Genomic DNA, 26,963 nt, shown 5'->3' with positions numbered 1-26,963 from the left:
GAATAGCTGGTAAACTGTTCCGGGTATGGTGTGTATACATAAGGGGGGTTGTAGTCAGGCAGAGGTTAGTCTCTTCTCCCAGGCAACCAGTACCAGAACAAGAGGACACAGTCTCAGGCTGCGCCAGGGAAGGTTTAGGCTGGTGGTTAGGAGGAAGTTTTACACAGAGAGAGTGATTGCCCATTGGAATGGGCTGCCCGAGGAGGTGGTGGGGTCGCTGTCGCTGGGGGTGTTCAGGGCGAGGCTTGACAGGATGCTTGGTTGCATGGTTTGGTTGATTGGGTGGTGTTGGATGATAGGTTGGACATGATGATCTTGCAGGTCTCTTCCAACCTGGTCTATTCTATTCTATTCTATTCTATTCTATTAAGAGAGAGGATGAACACATGGGGGGGTTTTCACTTAGAAGATGTAATAATTCAGTTTTCATGAGTGGGAGTTTCCAGTCAATGGCAGGACTTCTTTTTTTTTTTTTTTTTTTAATTATTATTTAATTCATTCACTTGTGCCAGTGTGGATAATAGCACAGATCAGGGGTTTGTCTAACAGCATAGATAGAATTTTCTCAATTTATTCTAGAGCACAGGATCTGGTTGAGATTTTTGTACTTTGCAATTCACGTATTGAAAATAGGTTTTTCACTTCTATAAAAAACATTTTTTTATTGCAGAGAAAATACTTGATTTCTCTTCCTTATCCAGTGAAGACAATCAAGTGGGTGGAAAAGTCTCTAACCATATGCTTTATTGTTGCTTTTTTTGGTAGTGCCCAGAAGTAACCAAAGCACTTTGTAAAATACAGATAGGGCTCTTGCCTTCAGCAGCTTACCATTTGGTTTTGAATGTGCCCTTGCAATCGCAAGTAACATGCAGTAGAAAGAGAAGAGGAAAGGCAATTAATGGCCAGATGAGCTGTTGAACTCAGGAGTTATTTGAAGGTGATATAAACACTCACAGCCTTTTTACAATGAGAGAGTTGCACCTTTGTCCTACATAGCAGGAGTAATCATAGAATGATTTGGGTTGGAAGAGACCATACAGGTACATAGAATACATAGAACACATAGAATAAACCAGGTTGGAAGAGACCTTCAAGATCATCACGTCCAACCCATCAACCAATCCAACACCACCTGAACAACTAACCTATGGCACCATCTAGTTCCAAACCCTTTTCCCTGCCATGGGCAGGAACACCTTCCACTAGATCAGGTTGCTCAATGCTCTGTGCAACCTAGCTCTGAACACCTCCAGGAAGGGAACATCCACAACTTCCTTGGGTAACCTGTTCCAGTGTCTCACCTCACTCATTGTAAAGAGTCTGTCCTTAATATCCAGTCTAAATCTACCTTCATCCAGCTTAAAGCCATTCCCTCACATCCTGTTACTACAAGCCTTTGCAAGAAGTCCCTCCCCAGTTTTCTTGTAGGCCCCTTTCAGGTACTGGAAGGCCACTGTAAAGCCTGTGATGATGATGATGAAGCCAAAGCTTCCTTCTGGTAATGCATTTTTGCAGAAGCTCTATCATGTGAGCATGTACATAACAGATTAACACCCAAAATAGCCCAGGTTTGCTTTTGAGAGAGTAAAGTGAGTTGCAGGCAGACACAGGTAATTTGTGGCTGACTGCAGACCTTGTCTGGTAGAGATGATCTCTCTCCAAGTGGATTTTGTACCACACCTAGTAGAGAAGTGTCTGTGTTTATCCTCTGAACTTTGAGATGAGCTAATCACTTGATAAGAGATCACTGTCTTAATGTTCCCATTTCTGCCACTTACACATCAAACATCATCCCTGTGCCACCGTTTCCCCTCCCATCTCTTCTACTTTTGCCACAAAACCAGTAATGAGTCAGGTCACAAATGATCACTGGGTTGAAGGGCATATTCTCTTATTTATAGCAACAAAATAAATGGAAACATACTCATTAATACAATTCAAAATACCCCATTGTGCCATCGTGTCTGGCTCTTACCTGCTGTCTCAGACTCTTGAGAAGAAATACAACTCTTAAATCTTGTACCAATGCCCTAAACCAGAGTGCTTCTGCCACGGGTGCATTACACCAAAACCAAAGCTTTTGGGGTTTTAATTTTGAACTTTTAAGAAGAAAAGGCAAGGACTGGAGTAATACAATAAAAGAAATAGGTGATGTCTATGGGACAATTGGGACATATTTCAGGGAGTTTTGAGCTCAGTTGCAAAATAAGATATTAATTAATCACTGTATTTTCTCACTTCCGAATCCATATATCCAAATGCATATATGTTGCAAATCTGTGAAGGATTCAAACTAATTCTGCAATGCCAGGTAAAAGTTACTAATATGGCAGAAGTACACGTACCCCAATGTTTGTTCCTCTGCTAGGAGATTCATTGGAAGGGACCTCAAGGATCCTCTAGTCCAACCTTTCAGGGTAAGAATATTGTTTAAATGAGATGACCCAGCATGCTGTCAGGCTGGACCTTGAAACTGTTGCTTCCTAAAGTGTTTGTAGAAGTATGGGTTTTCTAGCACATGATTTTATTGCAGGTACATCAGTATATTTTCTTATACAAGACTGTAGCATGTAAAACGAATGGCACTGTAAAACCCTTCCAAGTGTTTATATAGGTTTGATGGTTTTGATTTTAGTAAGATTTGTGATTTCTTGGTTTGGAAAGCTCAGCCCAGAATATTAGCTATGGAAGTGGAAAGACTGCTTTCCTTTTGTCAAGAAAAATACATAGAAACCCCTCGTATTATATTGGAGAATTGTACAATGCAGCTAATACCCTGTGGATTTTAAGTCTTTAGACCGTAAATTTGATCTGTGCAAAGAAGGAGTGGTGCCAAATCTTAGTTGTAACAGGAATTCTCATCCAGAAATATTCCCAGGAAGATTATTAAAAATACTGCAGGTACTGACATCAGCTAGAAAGATCTACTTGTGCATATTTCTTTAAAGGTGTGTGGGGGAAACCACCTTAAAATACAGTATTACCATAGCTAGGCCCTATTATACTACTGTAATCATAGCTGAAGCAAGAACGGTGATTAACGATGGCAATTTATTGTATCTGACGAGGGGAGAAAATAGGAGATGTTGTCGTTATCATAAATCATATCATAAATAACCAAAGAGAAGCACTCAGAAAGCTTGTGTGGTGTCAGCAGCAAGCCCTTTCAGGCACGTTAGCCCAGGATGTAGCCATAGAAACCCCAAAGTCATATTGTTATCTTAGTCTTGCTGCAGTTATGTGATACAACAGTATTAACATATAGATTAGGCCATTTATAATACTAGGTGTCATTTCAGGTTGGCTTGCTTATATAGCATTTTAGTTTTTTATTGTGCCGAATGTTAGGGAAATGCTGCATTTTTACAGGTCAGTATAGAGCCATTTATAACCCATCAGCTTCACACCTCTGTCAGTCTTGCTAATGTACTCTGTTATTGATTGGTTGTACTCTATGAATTGTCACTGCCTAATTACCTTGTCTTTGCTAATAATTTCATTTTTTAGAAGTAAAAATTGTGCCTTTAAAGAGAAAACCTCTGCACTTGCACACATACTTAGGGGCTAGTTCCCAATTCTGTTGCAGACTGTGCAACCCAGAGGGAATAAAAAGGAAAACAAAAAAGAAGGTAGGTTTGTCCAAATTTTGTTAGGGAGGTTTTCTGTTCCTGGGTGTATATTTTGATCAAACAGTGGTGATTTTCATGTCACACTCTGGTCTGCAGATTTCAGGGAAGGGGCTCAATCACAGACAATTCAGAGCAACACCAAAGTGTGTGAACCAAGACAGCCCTGCTCATATGAAGTTGTCTGGTTCTCACACACCTGCTTCCTTGATCACTTCCTAAAAATGCTTCTGTGGTTGTTTTTACTCTCCATCTACAGTCTGCATAACAGCTCCAGGTACATTAGCATCAAATCACTATGCACATGCATTTATTCATGGATGTATGTCTCCTGCAAAAACTGTTGAGCCACTATTAAAAAGTCGAAGCCAAGATAAAGTCTTCCTTTTTGTATTTAGACAGAAACAGACTTTTGTTTGCTGTATACAGCTCAAATGCAGGACCGATATTTTGTCAAGTCAGAGAGAGAGGTAGTGAGTGTAGCTGATAACAATCTCCCAATGCTGTTTTTCTGTCAGCAGGAAGCTGGGTGTGTCATTTTAAGAATCCCAGGTAGCTGGGCTTCATAAACATTGCACATTCTAAAAAGTATCATAGTGAGGACCACCACTAGTAAGTATTTGAAAGTGCTAATCCAGTATCCTAAAGCAGCATGGGAAGCCAAAGTTGCACATTATACCCTCAGCCAAGATCTGTTGCTCAGAGAGTAATGCATCTTGTCCTCATTTTCCCCCACACTCTTAGGCTTGTATGAGCCTGAGGTGAGCTTTTTACTTTGCCAACTGGACAGAGTACTTTATTTTTATTTTTATTTTTATTTAATTCTACTCCCAGATGTATTTCCATCTGAATTAACCTGTTAAGTCACTTGACTGTGGAGAAGGAGCAAGGTGATGATATAGGAAAGGGATGCAGGACTTTACTCTGGCTTGTTCTATCCCAAAAGATTGTCATATCATGACAGACCAGACTGGTGAATTGAGCTCAAACTAACAGATAATGTTTCCTATTTTAGCCTCGATTAGTTCCCCATTCTCCAGCACAAATATTTGAACCAGCACATAAGTAAAGATGGGGCTGTTTCTTTTTAAAGCAACACTGTTCAGTATAACTGCAGCTTTAGTAGTTGTGGTTTGTTTCTGGCAAACTATTGATATCTTATTCTTACACTGGTGTTCAGATGTTCTGCATTGATTTCATACCAAGAAATGCCTAATCGAAAGCGTGTAGCAGGGTGTAATGGGTTGGGGCAGATCCCCTCCCCACGGGAGGGAAACACCCCTGTAGCAGAGGGCACCCAGCCCAAACTATGACACAGGGTGGAGAGGTAACTGAATTGGTCTGGAAATTTGTGAGTCCTGAACCAGATTATTGCTATCATCCTATGTCAAAATGAATGGATGTATTTTGTCTGTAAGGCTGGAGGGAAGAGGTGCCAATGACTTGTAGCTTTTAGGTTAATAACTGCTTCTGGGATAACTGGTAAATGTGTACACCAAGTCTCTCAGTCCTGATGAACACCTCTAAATTCATTCATTGCTAATACTGATGGTTAAAGTCACCACCCAGCTGTTTGGGCCAAATTTTTCCAATGTGACTAATGAGTCTGGATGCTTAACTTCAGGCATCTTTATGATTCTCTTTACAAAGTTCCAGTTATTTATGCAAAATTACTGGCCACACCTGAAAGCTCTTTGGTTGTTGTGTGTTTTTTAACGTGTTTGTGGTTTCTGCATTTTAGAACATAACTGATAAGGTGCTGGAATGAACTCGCTGGCAACGTCAGTGGAAAAATTTGAGACGTGGAAGATGAGCTCCTTGATGGTGCTCTCTTACCAGCTTTCTTCCCATAGAACGTGTCAGTTGGAAGATGTCAGTGTCTGGTAATAGGCTGGTTGAGCTCCTCTGTACAGTGAAAGAGAAATCTGTTGATGTATCATCTGTCTGGTGAATGAGTTGCATTGGTGATCAGTGTGTTCATATGGCAAAGAAATCTTTATTATTATGTATATAGCATATATGCACACACATGTATCTGTATACAATCTGGCATTTTAAGCTCAAAATGTATTGCCAAGTACCTTAGTATGTTCATTTGGCATTAGACTACCAGCATACTGGCCTGTTGGATATCAGGATTGAATTTTGTCACTCTTCCATTAATTTCCTTTATGGACTACAAGAACATTTTGTTTGTTTTGTTATTACAAGGTAAAGCCATAAAGCCTGTCATGACATAAGAAGAAGTCTTTTCACTTTTAACACAAGTCAAAGGCCCCTACTTATTAGGATATGATGGGGAAGTTAAGTTGTTGAAATAGTGACCTAACATTTCCCAAAATACATCTTTGGCTTAATCTCATGCTTTATCTAGACAGTAGAAAAAGTATGCTGCAAGTCTGCAGGAAGTTTTCTGGTATCTTTTTTTTTTAACTAAATGATTTCTTGTGTTGAGTGGGAAGGATCACTTCCTTTCTTGTGTTTGAGAGATTGTGTATAAAACCTTCAGCTCAATATCTATGTGGTCCCAAGGAGCTTATGCTTAGAAAGAAAGATGTGTTGAAGATTTCAGTGCTTGCGCTGCTACATTATTTCCTCTCATGAGGCCTAATTTTCTTTAAAATCCCTGATGCTTTCAAATTCCATATTTAATTGCTGGGTACCATACAGTGCAAAGGTGCAGAAAGATCTGATATGAGCGGAACTGGGCACGAAAGAAATGCATGATCTACTGATAGATCTTTATTTGGCCATTTTGAAGTCCATTAAAAAAAAAATATTCAAATTCTGGTTAAAAATGGTTGTGGAAATTTAATTGTTAAAAACAGGCATGTATAAGTTGCATGGAAACATCAACTCACTCAGAACTGTGTCTTTAATGGGTTTGCTGTGATAGCTGGTAACTGTTTATATGCTGTTCTAAAGTTAATGTCAAATACCAAATGCCAAAATCTTGCACAGGAGCTGTTTCCTCCCAGAGCTTTGTGCTTAATACATTAGCCATTGAACTGGAGGTAAGAGGCTTCTGTTACTAGCATTATAGAATCACAATCATTTGGGTTAGAAGGGACTCTTAAAAGTCATTTAGTACAACCACCCTGCAGAGAGTAGGGACATGTTTTGCTAGATGGGGTTGCTCAGAGCCCTGTGCAGTGTGACCTTGAATATTTCCAGAGATGAGGCTTCTGCCACAACTCTGGGCAACCTGTGCTAGTGTTTCATCACCCTCATCACAAAAAGTTTCTTTGTTGTGTCTTCCTTATATGCCACCATGTGTCCCCCATGTGTCTACTCCCTCTTCCTCTCCACTCTCTACACAGCAAGAATATCCTTACCCACCATGGGTCTCCCCTCTTTCCCTCCTCTCTCCAGTTGAGAAAAAAAGTCTCTGGGGTACCACTGAGGTTGACATTTTCCAATTACAGTTCACAGAAATATCATGATCTCTCAGATAGTAATTTGTGATTGTTTCTACTTGGGGAACATCATGTTATACTTTCTTCAGCAGGTGGTGTCCAGTTTTAGGCAAGTGTGTTTTGACTCTGCTTTGTCTTGTACCTAAGAAATACTGGCTTGTTCTTAGATCTCCAGGTCTATAGCCTTTAGATGTTTTTTATCCTATTGCCACCCTGTGACATAGGGGAATATTAATTCAGTGTCCAGAAGAGAGATTGGAACTTTGCTTAAATTAAATACCAACCAATAGGGAGGGTAAGTTTTTGGCAGACTCAGGTGGTGAACAGAGATCTTGTCTGACTCATCTGTGCCATGTTCTCTAGGACATCATCTGTCTCTCAAGCTACCAATTAAAAAGTCTGGTAATGACCAAGATGATGACAAATTTAATTTTATGTATGTGTTTTTATATATATGTATATGAAAAATTGCAGGCTCTCTTGCTCGAAGAATGCCTGTACATAGGTGTCTTTCACTTCAGTCAGAATAGTTCAGCCTCTCTTCTTTTCTTGCCTTCACTTTCACCTGACCTGTTGTTGAAGGAGCAATGCGTGCAGCCTCCTCTAATGAAGCAGCCAGGAGAGCATGGTAGCATGGTACGGGTGATTGCACTTCTTTTTCTGTAATAAAGGCAGGATTCCTGTTCCTTTGTACCCCTGTGTCAGTTTTAAGGACAAATAGTCCCTCAATCATTGTGAACTTGGAAGTTCATTACTGAAGTGTTGAGTACTGCTGTCCTGAAACTGAGCCGTCGCCAAATTAAGAAGGTGTATATTCAATGAGCCTTTGGTTTGGAGTCTCTGCTGTGGTACAGGGACATGATGTACCAAGAAAGAAATTTTGTGCTTCTTTAATAGTTTTTCCTTAAAAAGATGTAGGTGTTTCAGTTTCTTGCCTGAACTGTTCAGATTAAGAAATTATACAGCATTTGAAGTGGTGACAGATCCCCATCACTCATGTTTGGGTTTCTGATGCTTGCTTTCCAGAGATCCTAAGGAGTACATAGGGATCCTTGTACTTACCAAGTGCAGCTTTTACAGCACCTCTGTAAGATGAAATTATCATCACTTTTCAGAAAGGAATTACGGAATCACAGAATGTTTTGGATTGGAAGGGACCTTTAAAGGTCATCTAGTCCACTCCTCCTGCAGTTAGCAGGGAGATCTTCAACTAGATCATATTGGTCAGAGCCTCATCCAACCTGACCTTGAATGTTTCCAGGGATGGGGCATCTACCACCTCTCTGGGCAACCTGTGCCAGTTTTTCACAACCTGTATGGTAAAAAAAAAATTCTTCCTTAGATCTAGTCCAAAGCTTTCCTCTTCCAGTTTAAAGCCATCACTCCTCATCCTGTTGCAACAGGCCTTTCTAGAAATACTGCCCTCATCCTTCTTGTAGGTCTAAGTACTGAAAGGCTGCAATAAGGTCTTCCTGGAGCCTTCTCTCCTTCAGGTGGAAGAGACCCATCTGTCTTAGCCTGTCTTCACAGGAGAGGTGTTCCAGCCCTCTCACCTTTTTTGTGGCCATGCACACAACACAGCACAATGTGACTTGCGCCAAATCACACTTCAGACCCACATCAAAAGAGAAGTGGATTCCTTCTTTAACTTCAAAATCAACCTTTCAAGAAAGCAAAGAACTTGCCTTGTTAAGTAGGTATACACATCCTAAAACACGCCTGTGAGGAAAGCTGTGTTAACCAACAGTTTTCTCATAAGCAGCATGCTAATAGCTATCAGCTGGGTTTATTTCAGACATGGACAGAATCACCTTTGGGGCTGCAGCAGCTGAACTCATCCCTCCTGTAACCTGAGCATCATCTGAACCTAGACTCTGCACATGGGGCCTGGCTGACATAATAAACAATTGCCCTGCATGGCTCTAGCAATGTGAGCATTAATATTGATCCATCACAGACTTCTCTTAACAACCACCCCCAAAAAATGTATCGGTTATCTTAAGCAACCTCCTAAACAGCTTTGTCTCCTTTCATTGCAAGAGAGAGTTATTAGGGCAGATGGCTGAGGTGATACCCATTTGACCTATAGATGCTAACTCAAGAGTGGGATCATTAATAAGGTGGCTGGAGATAGGGAGGGATGGCAGTAAAGAGAGTTAAAAAGCAATCCTGAGCACAAAGTATTGCACATCGAGAGGTGCCAGGGAGCGAATGAGATGGACAAAGGTGAAAAAGTGGCCACAAGGTTTTAAATGCTCATTGCAAAATTGAGCAGATAGCCCTTAAAATGTGATTTTTTTCTTCCTGTATTTTGATCTGCTCTGGTATGAATCCTTTGGGCTGCAATCCAGCCTGTAACTCCTGAATGCAAGACAGAGATTTCACTTTCTTAAATTAAAACCCCTACAAAAAAGTGCTTTATTATTTTCTACCATGGCCACAGCTGTGGGGGCTGTTTTGAAAGCCACTGCCTGGCAGAAAACCAGTGCTCACCAAGGCTCAGACCGTGGCCTTTTTCCAAGAGAAATTTGGGTTTCATTTGACCACGATAGGATTCCAGATTGTCATCTGAGCATGTCTGAAAAGTGGTGAATGTGTGTCAGTAGTTAAGTGTTTGTGAACTTCCTTAGGCCCTGGATTGTTCAGGACTGACCCAGGCAATTTTTTCCAGATGTTTTGGGGAATCCAAGTCTATATAAAAGGGAAGGTAATGCTTCTGTTTCTTCACTAAGTTGTCTTTGTGGCTTGCAGGAATGTGCATGAAAGCTGGAGCCAAGACACCCCGATTTCTAGTCTCACCTCTACAAACTGCACTTTAACCTTTTCTGCCCTTCCCAGGCATCTCCACACAAGATCACAGAAACTTTGTGGACCCGCTGCAAACTTTGCTCGGCCTTGTTAAAAAAAAAATAAGCATTGCTCTTTTTTTAGTGTACAAAACTCCAGCCCCTGTTCTCCAAACCTCTTCTGAAATTGTTTTTTTGCCTTTGATCCAGCAGCTGCTGGTACTCTGCAATCCCATGCAGGTAATACATGAGAAGCACCTTGGGATGGGAAAGAGTTACAAAAATATGAAATATTGCAGTGCTATTCCATGAGATACAGTATCACAGGGAGGCTATTTAAGTAGACACTGGGCAGAAATCATTAGCAAATGACTTTCTGTTTTTTCTAGTAAGTGTATTTTTTTTTAACTGTTGCTGTAGTTTCTCTTCCGCTTTATTGACTCTTTTTATCTCCATGTTTTTTTGTATTAAAATGGTTTATATTGCCATCTCTAAAGTCTGCATGGTCAAACCCTGTCTGTCCTCATCTTTGAATTTGGATACACTTTTCTTCTTACAGCTGAAGCAGAAGACTTCTCTAAATCCTGATTTTAAAGTATGGTGTTTGTTTTAAATGTTATCTTTAAAACTGTAAATGAAAATAAATTCTCAGTGGCAAACTAGGTTAAAGGGGGTTGGGAAGGAATTGCTCAGTAGCAACCAGTGCTGTGTGACGTCTGATGAATGTTAATTCTTCACCCCCAAAACAGTTTTGAGCAGATGAAGGCAGCTGATTGCTGCAGCAGCTTAAAGAGAGATTGAAATGACTTCCATGATCTGGAAGCAGATTTTTTTTTCCCCTGTAGCAGGTGCAGGCTCAGCCCACAGTGATTTCTCAGTTATACTCTAACTTTGCAGTTTGAAAAATTTAATGTCAGTGCCCAGCCAGGCAAAACCTAACTCCCTAACATTTCTGTTTTTCACGGAAGGCTAAGACTTTATCCTCAGGCAAAGTCTCCTCTCTGGGCTGCCTGCTGTAAATCCTCTGGGCCCTGGCAAAAGCCAGAGTTGCTAGCTCATTTTACTTAATTTGTGATGCTGGCAAGATTTGTGCTGCAGCCCAGGGCTCTTGACTCAACTCTCCTAAATCAGAGCATTGACACATTACAGTAGAGAAACACCCTCACAGAAAACCTGAAAATAAACGCCTCAAAAAGAGGTATTTCAGAAGAATGCTGTCTTACAAAGCTTAAAATGGTGCAATGGTGTTAAGTCTCAGTGCTTGCTTCTTTGAAGCCACCTGCTCATTAAGAAGTTGGGTTTTATCCACTGACATAATAAATGTTTTTTACTACATATTTCATGTGAGAATCTGAGGGCACTTGATATCTGTCCACAGAAACCCTGCTAGACAAAATGTCATGCGTTTTTGCAGGTGGGTAAACAGAGACATGGGGTTGTCTACACAGGAATGTGAACAGACAGAGGTGTAATGATGTAATTACAGCAAATATAAATGTGTCAGGTTAACACCGCTGTGGACGTTCTTATTCCAGTCTAAGAATCCTTTTTCCTGCTTGGATAATTCCATTTTGAAAGTGAGGAAGTGTATCCAAGAGGATAAAGTGCTTGGCTGTGGTTGGGGAAATCAGAGGTTCTCTTCTCAAACCTACTGTGGATTTGCTGGGAGATCTCAAGTGATTTTTCTCCTTTCTCTGCATTGCAATGTTACATGTGTAGGACTGAAAACTATATGTAGGAAAAAGGAAATAATTGCTATTAAATGAAAAAAAATGGAGCAATCACACAGGTGGTGTCTACTCTAGCTTGAAACACTTGGTGCCTGATGTCGACACCGTGCGTGTTCAAGGTTTATCTTACTTTCAGAAGCTGTTTGTTGGTCATAGCCCAAATGCCCACTCACCAGCGTAGCATGTTAGATGTAGTCCTCTGGCAACACATCTTTTGTTTTGGTTTCACTACAGCAGGAAGCCAGCACAGGATTCCTTCGTGATGTAAATAAAACAACAGTGAGTGGGGATGGTGGGGGGATGCATTTCAAAGGCATGTTCCTGATCCAAACCACCATGCATACACACAGTGCTGGGGTGTTCCCATATATTCATAACAGATAACATGTGCAGCAAGCTCTTAAGATGTGATCAGAGACAACCTGGCAGGTTGAATGGGGCATAGTCCTCTGCTTTAACCTTCAGACTGTGTTCCTTCAGGAAAAGCAAACCAAGTTTGAGAAGACAGTTTCCCAGTAGTTAAACTGCAGTCCAAAATGTGTGATATTTAGGAAAGACACCTAAATCCAGTGATTTTTACTTCCACATATGCTTTGCAGTCTACTTTGTTATGCCAAAAAATGCTTCAACCTGTCTCCTTTTAAAATGAATGAAGCTGGTTTGTGTTACCATATTCCCAACAGCTACAGTAAGAAATGATCAGGATGTTTTTAGGTAGAACTGGCACTTTGGACCTGCTCCACAAGGTCTGCCACCATTGGCACCTTTGCTCATGGATTTGATTACACTGCAATGAGGGCACCAGCCAGTTGCAAGTTGCAATGGTGGCTGATATGTAACAGAGGAGATGCCACATTTTCATTCCAAGCAGACCAGCTGTCTGGTCTACTATTAGGCCAGGTGTCAGTGATGGCCTGAGATGTGTGTGAACATTTGCTCTGGTGCTTGTTTGTTTCTGTAAAACACATTTTTAATTATCCTAATGCTTTTTTAAAATATTCTTTGTTACAGAAGAGGAAGAGGAACAGGTGCCTACTGATGGAGGTACATCTGCAGAGGCCATGCAAGTGCCACTGGAAGAAGAGGGAGAGATGGAAGAGGATGAGGCAATTAACGATGAGAACTACTTGAGCAAGAGACCATTAGAAAGTCCTGATGCTGAGGAATTTCCACCTGTGAAACGGCCAAAACTATGTGTTTCCAAAGGGGATACCTTGGACGGAGCTTTGGAACCACGTGAGCCTCTTAGCTCAATAAATACTCAAAAGGTCCCACCAATGCTTTCTCCAGTTCATGTTCAGGACAGTACAGACTTAGCCCCTCCTTCACCAGAACCACCAATGTTGGCTCCCATTGCAAAACCGCAAGTGCCAGCTCCCAAATCTTTAGAATCAAAGCCCTTTGTACCCAAAACAAAGTCCAAAACAAGTTCTCCAGGACAAAAGACAAAATCACCTAAAACTACACCCTCACCAGTGGTAACTGGAAGTCCCATACGTTCACCAAAAACTGGATCCAAAGAAAAAAAGTCACCAGGTCGCGCCAAGAGCCCTAAAAGTCCCAAAAGTCCAAAGGTTCCTGTTCATGTTCCACAGCCACCACCTGTCAAGCCTGAAATGCCAAGCAGAACCCCTCTGGCTGCATTAAGTGACAAGATAGGAAAGGAAAACATTCAAGTAAAGCAAGGACAGATGCCACCTGAGCCTGTCACCAAGCCAAATATTGAAAACCAGACTAAGAAAGTACCAGTAATGGACAAGACCATTGATGATTCAATCGATGCTGTGATTGCTCGCGCATGCGCAGAACGAGAACCAGATCCCTTTGAGTTTTCCTCTGGTTCTGAGTCAGAAGGGGAAATTTTTACCAGTCCTAAAAGACTTTCTATTTCAGAGACTGCAACTCCTAAACCTTCTGTTTCTGCCAATAATACAAATAAGGCAGGAGCTACTCCAATACCTCCCTCAGGTGGGACTTCAAGTTCAGACATTTCATGGACAATGGATGACTCAATTGATGAGGTAATTCGAAAAGCAAACATGGGGACACCCTCCAATCCACCCACAAATTTCACGTATTTCTCCTCTCCTTCTGCTTCACCACCAACTCCAGAACCTCTTATCAAAGTTTATGAGGAGAAAACCAAGTTGGCCTCATCGGTAGATGTGAAAAAGAAATTGAAAAAAGAGCTGAAGACAAAAATGAAGAAGAAAGAAAAACAAAAGGAAAAAGATAAAGAGAAAAACAAAGAGAAGAATAAGGAGAAGGAAAAGAACAAGGAGAAGGATAAAGACAAGGAAGGGAACAAGGAAGCAAAGTTTCAGTGGAAGGAACTACTCAAAGATGATGATCTCGATCCCTATAAATTCAAACTAAAGGACTTTGAGGATGCTGACACAAAAGTTAAGTTGAAAGATGGCAATACCAAAAAAGAGAAAGAAAAACATAAAGATAAAAAGAAAGAGAAAGAAAAAGGAAAAAAAGACAAGGATAAGAAAGACAAAGAGAAACTTAAAGATAAGAGTAAAGAAGATAAGATAAAGGCTCCATCAGCACCTCTTGTGTTACCTCCCAAAGAAATGCCTTTGCCCTTGTTCAGTACACCAGCTGCCATGAGGCTTCCCAGCATGTTACCTTCCTTGTCTCCAATGCTTCCTGAAAAACTGTTTGAGGATAAAGAGAAACCAAAAGAGAAAAAGAAAGACAAAAAAGAGAAGAAGAAAAAGAAAGAAAGGGAGAAGGACAAAGAAAAGGAGAAGAAGGAGAAGGAAAAGGAGAGGAAAGAAAGAGAAAAGAAAGAGAAAGAAAAAGAGAAACACAAACATGAGAAGGTAGGCTGTTTGGATGAGTTGAGGTGGTATACTTGCTTGAAAAATGAACATGAATTCTTGTATTTGTTCCAGGTTTGGGTGGTTTTTAAGAATAATAGCTCCAAGGAGGATACCCCCCAAGAGTCTCAGGGGTTGTTCCACCTCTTTGGAATACAAGGCAATGGAAGTCGAGTTCTATGAATTTGAAATGTGAAATCATCCTTTTGGTATTCCTCAGCTCACTTTTCACTTGAAAACCTGAGGCACAGGGTCAACAACAGCACACACAGAGCAAATACATAGAATCATAGAATATTAGGGGTTGGAAGTGATCTTTAGAGATTATCTAGCCCAAACCACTGCTGAAGCAGGAACACCTAGGGCAGGCCACACAGGAACACATCCAGGTGGGTTTTGAGTCTCCAGAGAAGAAGTATTGCAGTGAACCAATTTCGTTCTGTATATTTCCACTAGTAGGGCCAGCAAACCCATACCTTTCATAGAAACTTCACATTTCATCTTTAAAAGTCTGCTGTTCCAAACCTTGTAGAAGCCTGCAAATTACCAAGCAGACAGAAATGAGGAGCAGACTGCCTTCAAATGAACAGGCTCACCAGTTATCTGAGATGTTCAGAAGAGCTGTTCTCTTAGAACAACTACCCCTGTCTTGTTACAATTTGTTTAAAGTAAGAAAATGGTTTTCAAATGATGGTCTAAATGTTCAAATGTCACCTTTCTTTTTGAGTGCTATGCCCAAGAGAGAGAAGAGCTAGTTTTCAAGTGGGTTCAAGCTCTTTCCACTCCTGCAGCTCATACCGATTTCCATCAGCCAAAGATAATTTCTTCTTTCCAGTATCACCTAATCTTGAGAATATATTTCCTATTTAAGAAATGAAACCAGCATATTTGCATGTTATCAGATTTGAAATCCCATTAGAAACAGCTCCCCTAATTCAGGGCGTGCTCTCTTTTTTTGTCACTTCACCTTATAATACGCATTAAATTGTTAATATTAAATAAAAAAAAAAAAAGCGAAGAGGAAAGAAGAAAAGAAAGAGATTGTCTCCATGTATGATAACCTTGGATACAGGATTTCCTAAATCTCTATCCTTAGCATTAGGAAGCACTAAGTTCTGGTTTTACCAAGATGCTCTTTACATCCTGCTTGGAGTGTAATACGCAGTTCATACAAGCTCAGATTTGAGACATTCCTCACTTTCCTTTTTCTACTGTACCCTGTTGTGCTACCTGCTGGACGTGAGACAAACTGCCGATTTCAAAAGCTGACTGATTTTTTTAAGTTCACAAATGTTTAACTGCAACAGGGTAGGTTTAGACTGGACATTAGGAAATTTTTTTTTCACAGAAAGAGTAGTCAGACATTGGAACAGGCTGCCCAGGGAGGTGGTCGAGTCACCAACCCTGAATGTGTTTAAAGGGCGTTTATATATGGTGCCTGGGGATATGTTTTAGGGGTGAACTTTGCAGAGTAGGGTTAATGGTTGGACTCGATGATCCCAAGGGTCTTTTCCAACCTGAATTATTCTGTAATACTGTAGTGGTTTCCAGTGCAGAATCAGGATGATCTGGAGAACTAACATTCATCTGCTGTGGATGAGTTCAGGAGGGTAGTGGTCCAGTTGTCCCTGTTCATTTAAAGTCTGGTTTTAGACTGCAGCAACACTTTCATAGATTTCCCATTTTGTGTCTGCCCCTCATGACTGAGATGTGTTGTCAGTATTTCTTTAACCATTTCCACAGGGATTTATTTTTAAGATAAATACATATGTATGTAAAATAAAGATGAGTTATTTGTGGGTTTTTTTCATCAGATTTCGCATTTCTTCTGCAAATCTGTCTATATAGTTTGCTCTAGAGAAATATAACAGGTGCACAAACAAATACAACTGGTAAAGCTTTGGTGTAGACTGAACATATACATTAGGAGAAGGAGTTCAGCTGTAAGAAAAACTTGGGACAAATTAAATTGACAAAGCTGCCCATTACCTTGGCAAAAAGTCCCTGTCAAAAGATAAACTTTAAAGCTAGAATGCATGAAAGAGTCCCCAGATAGAATTAAAATTTAAACTGATTCCTGATAGATAAGCTTTTTTTAAATCCACCTCTTTGCTGCAAGTCAGGATTTTAAAAATAAATTTCTCCTTTAAATCTCTTGAGCGATTTTCATTTTTTGCAAGGCCGCACTGCTGGTGTCCTGGAAAAATGGAGAGTTAGAGCTTTATCAGTTGGTGCCCTGAGGTATGTGGCAAAGAAGCTAAATCCTTGAAGATTAGCAAAAAAAATGCAGCACATGGCAATAAGGGGCTTATATGACTACTAGTATTAGTTCAGGTGAAAGAAGTATTGCTTATACATAAAACTGGACAAATCCACTGACAATGTATTTTTAGTTAGCTACAAAGGAGTCTTATATTGCTGGACTTTACCTCTTTGGTGATTTGGGAAGCTTAGTAATCCACTGTAAATGCTCTTCTGCTGGCCCCAATTCCCAGTATTACTCCAGAATGCTGCTCTTTCATTTTAACCCCTAAAAGTTCATGTTTCCTTAATTTAGCTTTTAGATCACACAATTACTTATTTAGCCAGCAGTTGTGCTCTGAGAGCAAATGATCAAGTTACTGCTTGGATGCTTTAACCTTCCGCAGCACAGCCACTTCAGAGGCATGAGCACAACCTGAAAGATGCCTTGGTGGGCTGAATGCAGTTTCAGCCTCTCATGCCCATAGAAAATACCAGATTTCTATTTCTAGTACTGCTGTATTTTACCATTGAGTCACTCTTTTGTTTATGTTTCCATTGTCTTCGTATTGTTATGGTTATTTCCTAAGCATGCATCCCATCTTGTTGGGGAGTTGAAGCTTTTTATCAAGTTTTCCCTATAATCTGAACAACCTGATGTAGTTAAAGATGTCCTTGTTCACTGCAGGGGCAGGAGTGGACTAGATGACATTTAAAGGTCCCTTCCAACCCAAAACATTCTGCTGGAAAACACAGAACAGCAACCAGTACTCTGCATCAGTGACAGAAAGCAGAAGCTAAAGGCTGTGTGCTGCATTTAGTGGTGACGCTGAGGATGAGAAGCTTTTTCACATGGCTTGCCTATATCTCTGTGTTTTGAAGTAAGTGTTGAGGTGCTGCCTTCAGAGCCAGAAAGGGAGACAGTGAGCTGGGGTGCTGCCTTGCATGCAGTACCCAATTAAAAGCAAACCGTTAAAGCAGTTACACCCCACCTCTACTATGGAGATTACTGGGCATGCTGGAGGAGTGACTGAGCAGCTCACTGAGCAGCTGCTGACCCAGTTTCAGCTAACCTTAATACGCTGAGCTGTAAACTAAAGTAGTTGAGGAACCGCTTCATGAGAAATGGAGCCATCCTCGCATCAGGGCAGGGCTTACCAGACCTGCCCCAAAGTAAACTGCTCTTACTCATGAACTAAAATCCTGTCATCGATGCAGAGGAAGACTAGGCTATAACTGTGAATGTTCCTAAATTTTCTTTCTGTTCCAGTCATTCAAACCCTACACACAAACCCATAATATAGAAAGATATTCTCTGTACCAAGGGATAAGATTTAGGATTGTTGCAGAGCCCAGTTCTCCTCTCACAGCAGACTGGAATGTTGATATCTGAGCATAAAGAAATGGTTTATGTGCTTTTGTTCCACCATGTGAGCCTACACCACCATTGTTTGGAACATCTTTGTATTATACAAATAATAACACAAAGAACCTTTATACAAAGGACAGATGACATGGTTGTATTCCTGTGCTGTGTGCTGGAAGCTAAGTAGCAGTGCTTGTCCTAGGAGGTTTTGAATTCAAAAGAGGCACTAGGAAGTAGGAGAAACCATCAAGAAAAGAGGCGACATAGTCTGTGCAAAGCCATGTTACTGAGTTTCCTGCACCCAGGGTTCAATTCTGTGTTTATCCAGTGGACGATGCTACAGGTTAAGAAGCCAGGAAAGCAGTTAAGAGACTTACCTGTAGAAAGTGACAGTGAAATCATTGCAGTCATTAGGAGCTCCAGAGGAGAAAAGCTCTTGCAATACTCCAGGGAAATGACACAACATAAATATTGTGCTATATAAACAAAAGCTTAGAGGGAGGCCTGTGAAGTAGGCTAAGACATATCCATGGAGAGCTTTAGTGAAAAGCATGGTTAACTGTGTCAAAACACAAATACTCCTCAGGCTGCAGCCCTTCTGTCTCTGGAGCAGACATCTCCTAATGAGCAGCTTCCATTCTTTGGGCAAGGTGCATGGCACAGGACTTTGTCATTACCATTCCTCAATGTAAGTACTAATGGAGTCCTCCCACTTTGGCCTGCAGTCTCCTTCGCTGCTTTCTGTGCTTTGAATTGATTGTTTGCCCTCCCTTTATTCACGGAAGCTTTTTTTAAATGGATTTCTCCCACTGAGAGTTGCTTAGGTTTCCATTTAGTGTGCACATTTTTGTCTCTTGAAGTTGCTGGACCAGATTCAGCTAGGTGGTTGTTTTATTAAATATGGTGATGCGCTTGCTTAAAATGAGATCAGTCTCTATCTCTTTCTTTACATATATACATATATATAATGATATACATATATATAATGTATATACACTTCTGGTATATAGGGATGTAAGTTGAGTAACTTGATGTATGGAGACTCACTACAATGTCTTATATAAAATCCAAGATGATCCTGTGCAGGTCTTGCAAAGCATTATTAGCTCAGCAGGTGTTGGTAGTTCTAGCAGATACCAGTTCAAAGAGCGTGGTCTAAATGCCACCAGATACTAAGGTTGGAAACTAGGCCATTTGAAAAATAGCCATTAGAAACCTCAGCCTAATTGCATTTAAAAAAAGTGGTTGTTATACCTGTGTGGATAAGCACTTTCATAAAGTATTCAATGGTGGTGCTTGGGGTTTATTTGCTTCCTCTGTGTCTAATTTGTATTCTAGAAGGTCACAGTACATTTATGTGATGAATCTGGGAAATAATTGAATTTAAAATGCAAACTATACAAAATACAAAAAATACAAACACTAATGGTTGCCTATCAAGTTTGAGTACTGTAGTCAGAGCATTTCATGTTATTGTTCAGAAACATACTGGGGAGTTTTGTATCTCTAAGAAACATACTAAATCTGGAAGATTTGTTAACAAAGTGTATGAGTAAGTACAAATACAATGAAATTTAAAATGGATTTCTTAGTATAGAATACCTTTTTGTGATTTGCTGTATCTGGGAGCTCCCAGCAAACTCTGTCTGCCCATACCACAACACAAAGTGTGAGAGAGCAGAGATCACTCTGTCATAGGTCTATGTCATGAAGCCAATATACTTTGTTTGGTTAACTCCATTAATGCTTTCATGTAATTAATATATTTTGGGAGACTGTTTGACTGATGATTGTGTTCCCTTGTACAGATAAAGGTAGAACCAGTTGTTCCAGCTCCATCACCGGTTATTCCTCGGCTGACACTAAGAGTGGGTGCAGGCCAAGACAAAATGTAAGTACCAATAAATCCGTCTGCAAGGTGTATGCTGACCACAGTTCATCCTCTGTGGCTTGTGATTGCTCTTTTTTTTTTTTTTTTTTTTTTTTTTTTTTTTTTTTTTTGGTGGGAGATGCTTAAAGATCAGTGACAAATGGCATCTGTGCAGCTATGACACCTTCTGACCACTGTAATGAAAAATCAAGCAGAACATTTAGTAACAAAAATGTTTTGGACATTTGTCCTTTTTCTTCTACTTTCCAAGCGGGACCTATCATCTTCTATCCATTCCACTGTGTTTCTCATTCCATGCCTTTCAAAGGTGTGGAGTACAAGACTCCGTCTAGACTCAGGTGATGCCTCCAGTGACATTTAGTGAGGTTTCCATAATGGATGGTTTTCCCTAGTGTAACCTACAGCTAAGTTTCATAACACCCTCTAGCTGACAGTTGTTTTGTGTTTTAAAGCATAACAGTTGAAATTCCTTTATACACATCTGTTTTATTATAACTGTTGATGATTATTCATGAGTGTACCTAACGCATTTTAAGTGTTGGTTCATTAGCTCTCTAATTATTGGGTGCTGCTGTACAAATAATAGTTACTTCGTACTGTGTGAACATAAATAGGATGATCGCTATCCTGAGATCACACAGCATGAGCAGGTGGCTGGAGAGGCTGGGGAAACCATGCATCACTGGGCTTTTTAGGCTGGTCCCGTGTTGTATGTGAAGGATTTCTTTTAATCAGGTTTTAATCATGTTATTGATGACACAGAACACACTTCCAGGTCTGGTGGTAAACGTGAGCACCAGGACAGATTTTTTCTCTTTCTGTTCATCATGTTAAATATTGCAATACAACTACAGAACAATGTTGTTGTTTCTCTTCTGTACCCATTGTGAACTAAACCTCCTAGTTACCAAGTTTTCTTCTTTCTCAGTTAAATGACATTTTGATGATTATTCTCTTTTTCTGTGCTGTCCTATTCCTTCTCAGTATGTATCTGTCACATTTACTGGTTCGAAGTTGCTGAATTATTAGGACTCTTTCTCACTCTTCAGCCATTTCTATTTTCTTCCTTTCACAATATTTGAGGGTGATCTAAAATTTCTGTGCTCCACCTTTCTCAGAACAGATTTCTGTCTTGCTGTGCAGATTTAAATGGGCACAAGTGGACAGATTGTCTCTTTTTAAAGCCCACAAATCTATTTTTCTCCTTGAGGAGCTAAGGATACTTTTAACTTCCTCTTTTTTAAGGAGAGTACAAGTATTTATATGGAGAAAAAATAAGTCATATTTTCAAGGCAGAAATTCTAAATTAAAGTTCTGAAGCCATATTTTGTCGCCAAAGAGTTGGCCTTGCTTTCACTCTTATCTTGCTCCAGTCATTCTCATACCAACATAGATTTTGAGAAAGGACTTCAGAGTCCTACTGCTTGTTGCAAATCATATGGATACATCACTGCCAGCTTATAGAGGGTCAGAGATACTGTCATCTTGGTTTGTAGGCTTTTGGGAAATGCAGTTCTATCTCAGTTTCCTTTCTGCATCTTTAGTAGCACCCTGACCTCCAACTGAGAATCTGAGGGCAGAACCTTGAGTTTAAACACTAACACCAGGATGGGAGATACTCAAAGCTGACTTAGTTCAAAGTTTCTAGACAAATTATAGGAGAATTACACACCAAGATTGAGATCTTCAAGGGTGGGAGAGTTCTGGAGGCAGCTGTTAGGAAACACTAAAAAGTAGTTGTGCTGTGCCTCTCTGCAGCATCTGTACTGAGCCTAGGAAGTGAACTTCATCTCCTCCAAGTGACATTAATCCTTGAGATTGCTTTAGGATGCATAACCAAACAAGATTTGAATCATTAACATTCCGTCTCTATTTGCTTGCTGGTTTCTCTCTTCTACCTTAAACATCTCCTCATTGCCCACCCTATCTGCATCCCAAAGTTGCCCCAGTGTAATGGCTGCATCACCCAGTTGCACCTTCTGGATGATGGCAAACAAGAGTTTAGGGAGCTTTGTAATAAATTTTAGGATTTCTCATAGCTTTCCAAGGCAAAATCCAGGAAGAATTTTGCCTTGGATAGGCCAGGAGGAAATTTGTACCACATGACTCTGGGAGCTGTTCTGTGTTGTGTGTCAATCCAGAGTCTAATGCAGCAGGAATTGCACTGGAGCTGTCCTACTCTAATAATACTTTGGCATTCATCCTCAACAATTAATATTCAGCCTGAACTCAGAGCATATTTTCATTTTCACGTGCTGTGATCATTATGAAAAGGACTGGTGTGGCTCTGAGGCAAAGCATTGCATACTTGTGTGCATGACCTGGACCTCTGGAGCCTTTATTTAAAGTTATTAGTTGAAAAGACTGTAGTAATGGCATAAACCTTTTAAGTAGCTCATAATAAGTAGAAAGAAAAGATTTTGTGATGTGTTATGGTAAGAGAAAGTTACATTTGTATTTCATTTTGTTGGTAATGAAGTTCTGGATATCTGCTAATTATCATATAGACATAATACATCTCAATTACCATGTCTCTGGAGTTTATTCACATGGGATTGTTTGAGAATGTCATGCGTCACCAGTTGTGGTGGGTTGAGCCTGGCTATATGCCAGGTGTCCACCAAAGCTGCTCTGTCACTCCCCTTCTCAGCTGGACAGGGGAGAGAAAATAAAATGAAAGGCTCATGAGTCAAGATAAGGACAGGGAGAGATCACTCAGCAATTACTGTCATGGGTAAAACAGACTCATCTTGGAGAAATTAGTTTTAATTTATTGCAAATCAAATCAGAGTAGCATAATGAGAAGTAACATTCAATGTTAGAACATCTTCCCTTTGCTCTTCTCTTCTTCCCATTCTCAGCTCCCAAATTCTCTACCTCCTGCCCATTGAGCAGCACAAGGGGAAAGGGAATGGGGGTTGTGGTCAGTTCATCACATGTTGTTTCTGCTGCATCTTGTTCTTCAGGGAGGGATTCCTCCCATTCTTCCCCTGCTGAAGCATGGAGTCTCACAAAACACAATTCTCCACAAACTTACCTAAGAGACAGCTATTAATAATTTTAGGTTAATGGACATGGAAATGTACTGTTACTGAAGGATGGATAAATCAATGTTGGCAAAACTGTTTTACTTCAGTTTTGGGGTTGTTTTTTTGCAAGTCTTTTAACTACACAGTAAAACAAGAAGAAAGTAGATTCTAATCAAAGCATTTCCATCTTAGTTGTAAACAATTGCAGCAATACTTGCATGGATGCCACATTAGAAGAAATTTACTGGATTCCATTCTAATGCAATTAGAGCTAATTTTGTTCTTTAAATGAATAAAAGGTCAGCTAGTAAATCTAGTTTATCTCAAGTCCAGGCTTCAATAAATTGTTTTATTTAATTTGTTGTAAAAGATCTTATCCTTAATGGGCCTAGCTCTTATTGGTTTGCTTGGGTTCTAAAATATTTATGACCACCTTTTTAGATATGATTCGAATGATATGTTGGGAGGATTTTTCTCTGGGTTCTTTTTCCACTCCAGGGTTATCAAGGTAGATTGCTAACTAAGTTAGTATAGGAAGGAACTAGAGATGCTATCTTCTTGTAAAAAAACAAAACAAAACAAACCCCACAGCTAGTATACACTTCCGCATTTAAAATCAACTGCAAATGATAAGTAGGGTTTAATACTTCTATTGATCTGCATCATGGTTTCTTTTTGTCTAGTTAATTTTCTTAAGCACAATTGTTTTTCATACACATACATTTTTAAAAAGCAAATTTTTGGATGGGGTGTTGACATTTCAGCTACCACCACAGTTGGCATAAACTTCAGCAAAGGTAGGTGCTGTAATTTTTGATATTTCAGAGAAATGTATCATACATTTAAGTATCTCTTTTAAGAGAAAAACACATGGCTTCTAACTCTAGTGCCAGACCACAAGGCAAAGAACCAGTCGCTGTTTGTTGTTTCAGTGCTTCTGTGACTTAGAAGCAGGATATATAGCTTTTGTGAAATCAGGTCTCCAAATTTGCTCCGGACTCCTACTGCGTCATATCATAGCTCTGCCGTCAACAGGGATCCTGGAAAACCAGACATGAGAAAGGGAAAGAAAAGTATTTTAAGAGTGTTTAACTTGTAGAGCTGCCACTCTAATGATGTTGCCCTTTGTCTTACATATTTTTAAAGTGAGCAGATAGGTGACTTTATCCAAAACCAAATTGCACTCACGCTCAGATATGTATGTCTGTGTGTTTGTAGTCAATGTATATCAGAGGCCCTGTGAATTGTAAGTTAAAATCCCAAACTATCAAGGGATAGAAAAATATTTGTTACCCAGACATTTGACTGAGATTGCTATCATTTGGTAGGTTGTTACCAGTCCAAAACCCAACTTATATTCGTTTGGAAGCTCACTTAATTGCATGTTATCCGCAGAGCTACAGAGATGATGAAGGGAGTGGAATATGTCCCTTATGAAGAAAGGCTGAGGGAGCTGGATCTCTTTAGCTTCGAAGAGACTGCAGGGTGACCCCATTCAGGTTTATAAATATGTGAAGAGTGAGGAAGATGGAGCCAGGCTCTTCTCAGTGATGTCCAGTGATAGGACAAGGGGCAGTGGATGCAAGCTGGTGCAGAGGAGGTTCCATGTGAACATAAGGAAAAACTTTTGCACTGTGGGGGTGACAAAACACTGGAGTGGGCTGCCCAGATAGGTTGTGTGGTCTCCTTCTTTGGAGACTTTCAAAACCTGTATTGACGTGTTCCTGTGTGACCTATGCTAGGTGATCCTGCTCTGGGAGGAGGGTTGGACTAGATGACCCTTTAAGGTGGCTTCCAACCCCTAATGTTCTGTGATGACACAAGCCACCAGCATAGCTAACTGACATCCTTTGTCGGGTATCCCAAAACCAAGTGGTAATGTAGACAAAATTAATTTGTGACCAGTAGATGTGACCTCTCTGTGTAATATTTGTTACCCAGAAGCATACTTTTCAGACTAAAAGCACAGGGGAATTTGTCCTGTGACTTTCTGGTTTAATTCTGAGGACTCTATGACCTTAAAGGTCTTTTTCAACCTAAACAATTCTATGATTCTATGATTACACTGACTGTCATCCTCCATCTAAGAACTTCTATCACAATAAAGCATTCATAGTATGTAAGAAATGCAGCTCCTTTTTGAAGCTACAACCCCACCACAGCTGGACTCTATGAGGAGTTTATTTTCCATAAATTTACATGGTTTAGCTCGTCACTGCTGCCTGCATAAGAATTCATCATTTTCAGTGCAACCACAGTTGGGCAACAATTTCAGTAAAGCAGTTTGTTACTCACCTGGGAGGGGTGGCTAGTACACCAGAAGGCTGTGTTGCCATCCAATGAGATCTGGACAGGCTGGAGAGCTGGGCAAAGGCAATCCTCATGAAGGACAGGTGTAGAGTCCTGCATCTGGGGAGGAGTAACACTAGGCACCAGTAGAGACTAGGGGTCGTCCTGCTGGAAAGCAGCTGCATGGAAGTCCTAATGGACAGCAAGTTATCCACTGGACAGCAATGTGCCCTTGTGGCCATGAGGGACAATGATATCCTGGGGTGCATCAAGAAAAGTGTGTCCAGCAGGTCTGGGGAGGTTCCCTGTCCTTGTGAGACCACACCTGGAATACTGTGTCCAGTTTTGAGCTCCCCAGTTGAAGAAAGTCCAACAGAGATCTACACGGATGATTAAGGGACTACTCAAATATCTGTCTTATGAAGAAAGACTTGAGAGAACTGGGGCTGTTGAGTCTTAAGAAGGCTGAGACAAAAACTTACCAATGTCTATAAATATCTGAAGGGTGGGTGTCAAGACGAAGGTGACAGTCTCTTTTTGGAGGTGCCCATTAATAGGATAAGGAATAATAGGTATAAGCTGGAACACAGGAAATTCCACCTCAATACGAAAAGAAACTTCTTTACTATAAGGGTGATGGAGCACTGGAACAGGCTGCCCACAGAGGTTGTGGAGTTGTCTTCTCTGCAGACACTCAAAACCCACCTGAATGCATTCCTGTGTGGCTTGCCCTGTGCCTTCTTTGTCAGGGGATGTGGACTAAATGGTCTCTAGAGGTTCCTTTCAACCCCTAATATTCTGTGATTCTGTGATTCATATTTTTGAAGTTCTGTACCACCTTTATCTAAGCTGCTGCATGTGGAATACTGCCAAGTTTATTATAGGGTAATGTTCTTCAAAAACCATATACCTAAATGGCATCCAGGTTGGACTGGACTCTGAGAAATCTATTCTAATTGAAGATGTCCCTGCTGACTGCAGGAGAGATGGACTAAATGACCTTTGAAGGTCTCTTCCAACCCAAAACATTCTATGACTATGATAGCTTTAATATTTAATAGAATTGTTCTTGTATGGGTAAATCAGACAGTATGAAGAAGCTTTTGAACTTTGGGTGCTATTTAGTGGAGAGCTACTCAGACTTTGATAATTTAGATTATGCAGTGTTTGCCCACAGTAGCTGAATAATAAGGTTCATTAACCTCCTGTGTAGGCATATCCAGATCATAGAATCACAGAATATAGCTGGTTGGACGAGACCTCAAAGATCATCCAGCCCAATCCTCAATCCAAAACTGAGGGGTCAACACTAAACCATGTCCCTAAGCACCAGGTCCACATACCACTTAAACACCTCCAGGGACAGTGACTCCACCACTGCCCTAAGCAGATCATTCCAATGTTCGATAACCTTTTCTGTGAAGAAATATTTCCTAAACTTTCCCTGGCACTGCCTGAAACAATATTCTCTAGTCCTGTTGTTTGTCATCAAGCAGAGGCTGGCTCCCTCCTTGGTCCAACCTCCCTTCAAGTAGCTATAAAGAGCAATAAGGGCTCCCCCTTGGCCTCCTCTTCTCCAGACTGAACAACCTCAGCTCCCTGAGATGCTCCTTGTAGGTCATGTGCTCCAGGCTCTTCATGAGCTTCATTGCCCTTAATGGTTTGCCTCTAGCCTTGGCTTCCTCCATGTGGCTGGGGAGGAAAGGATTGGCTTTTTATTGACTTGTCAAGCCATAGGTTTGCATTACCAGCCAAGTAGCT

The 26,963-nt window shown here is 40.5% G+C and overlaps 1 protein-coding gene across 1 annotated transcript in view; it reads left to right on the top strand.

The window, feature by feature from the left end:
- TAF3 (TATA-box binding protein associated factor 3) overlaps positions 1-26,963 on the top strand; it is a 122,211-nt gene that overhangs the window by 80,808 nt on the left and 14,440 nt on the right. Inside the window, exons 3-4 of the mRNA XM_009900254.2 lie at positions 12,570-14,389; positions 19,802-19,884. Of these exons, the coding sequence (XP_009898556.1) occupies positions 12,570-14,389; positions 19,802-19,884 (1,903 nt within the window). The remainder of the gene's footprint in view (positions 1-12,569; positions 14,390-19,801; positions 19,885-26,963) is intronic.

Source organism: Dryobates pubescens, chromosome Z (genome assembly GCF_014839835.1).
Source record: "Dryobates pubescens isolate bDryPub1 chromosome Z, bDryPub1.pri, whole genome shotgun sequence".
Taxonomy (NCBI): domain Eukaryota; kingdom Metazoa; phylum Chordata; class Aves; order Piciformes; family Picidae; genus Dryobates; species Dryobates pubescens.
The sequence above is the reverse complement of the archived record's forward strand: the minus strand, read 5'-3'. Positions and strand labels throughout refer to the sequence as shown.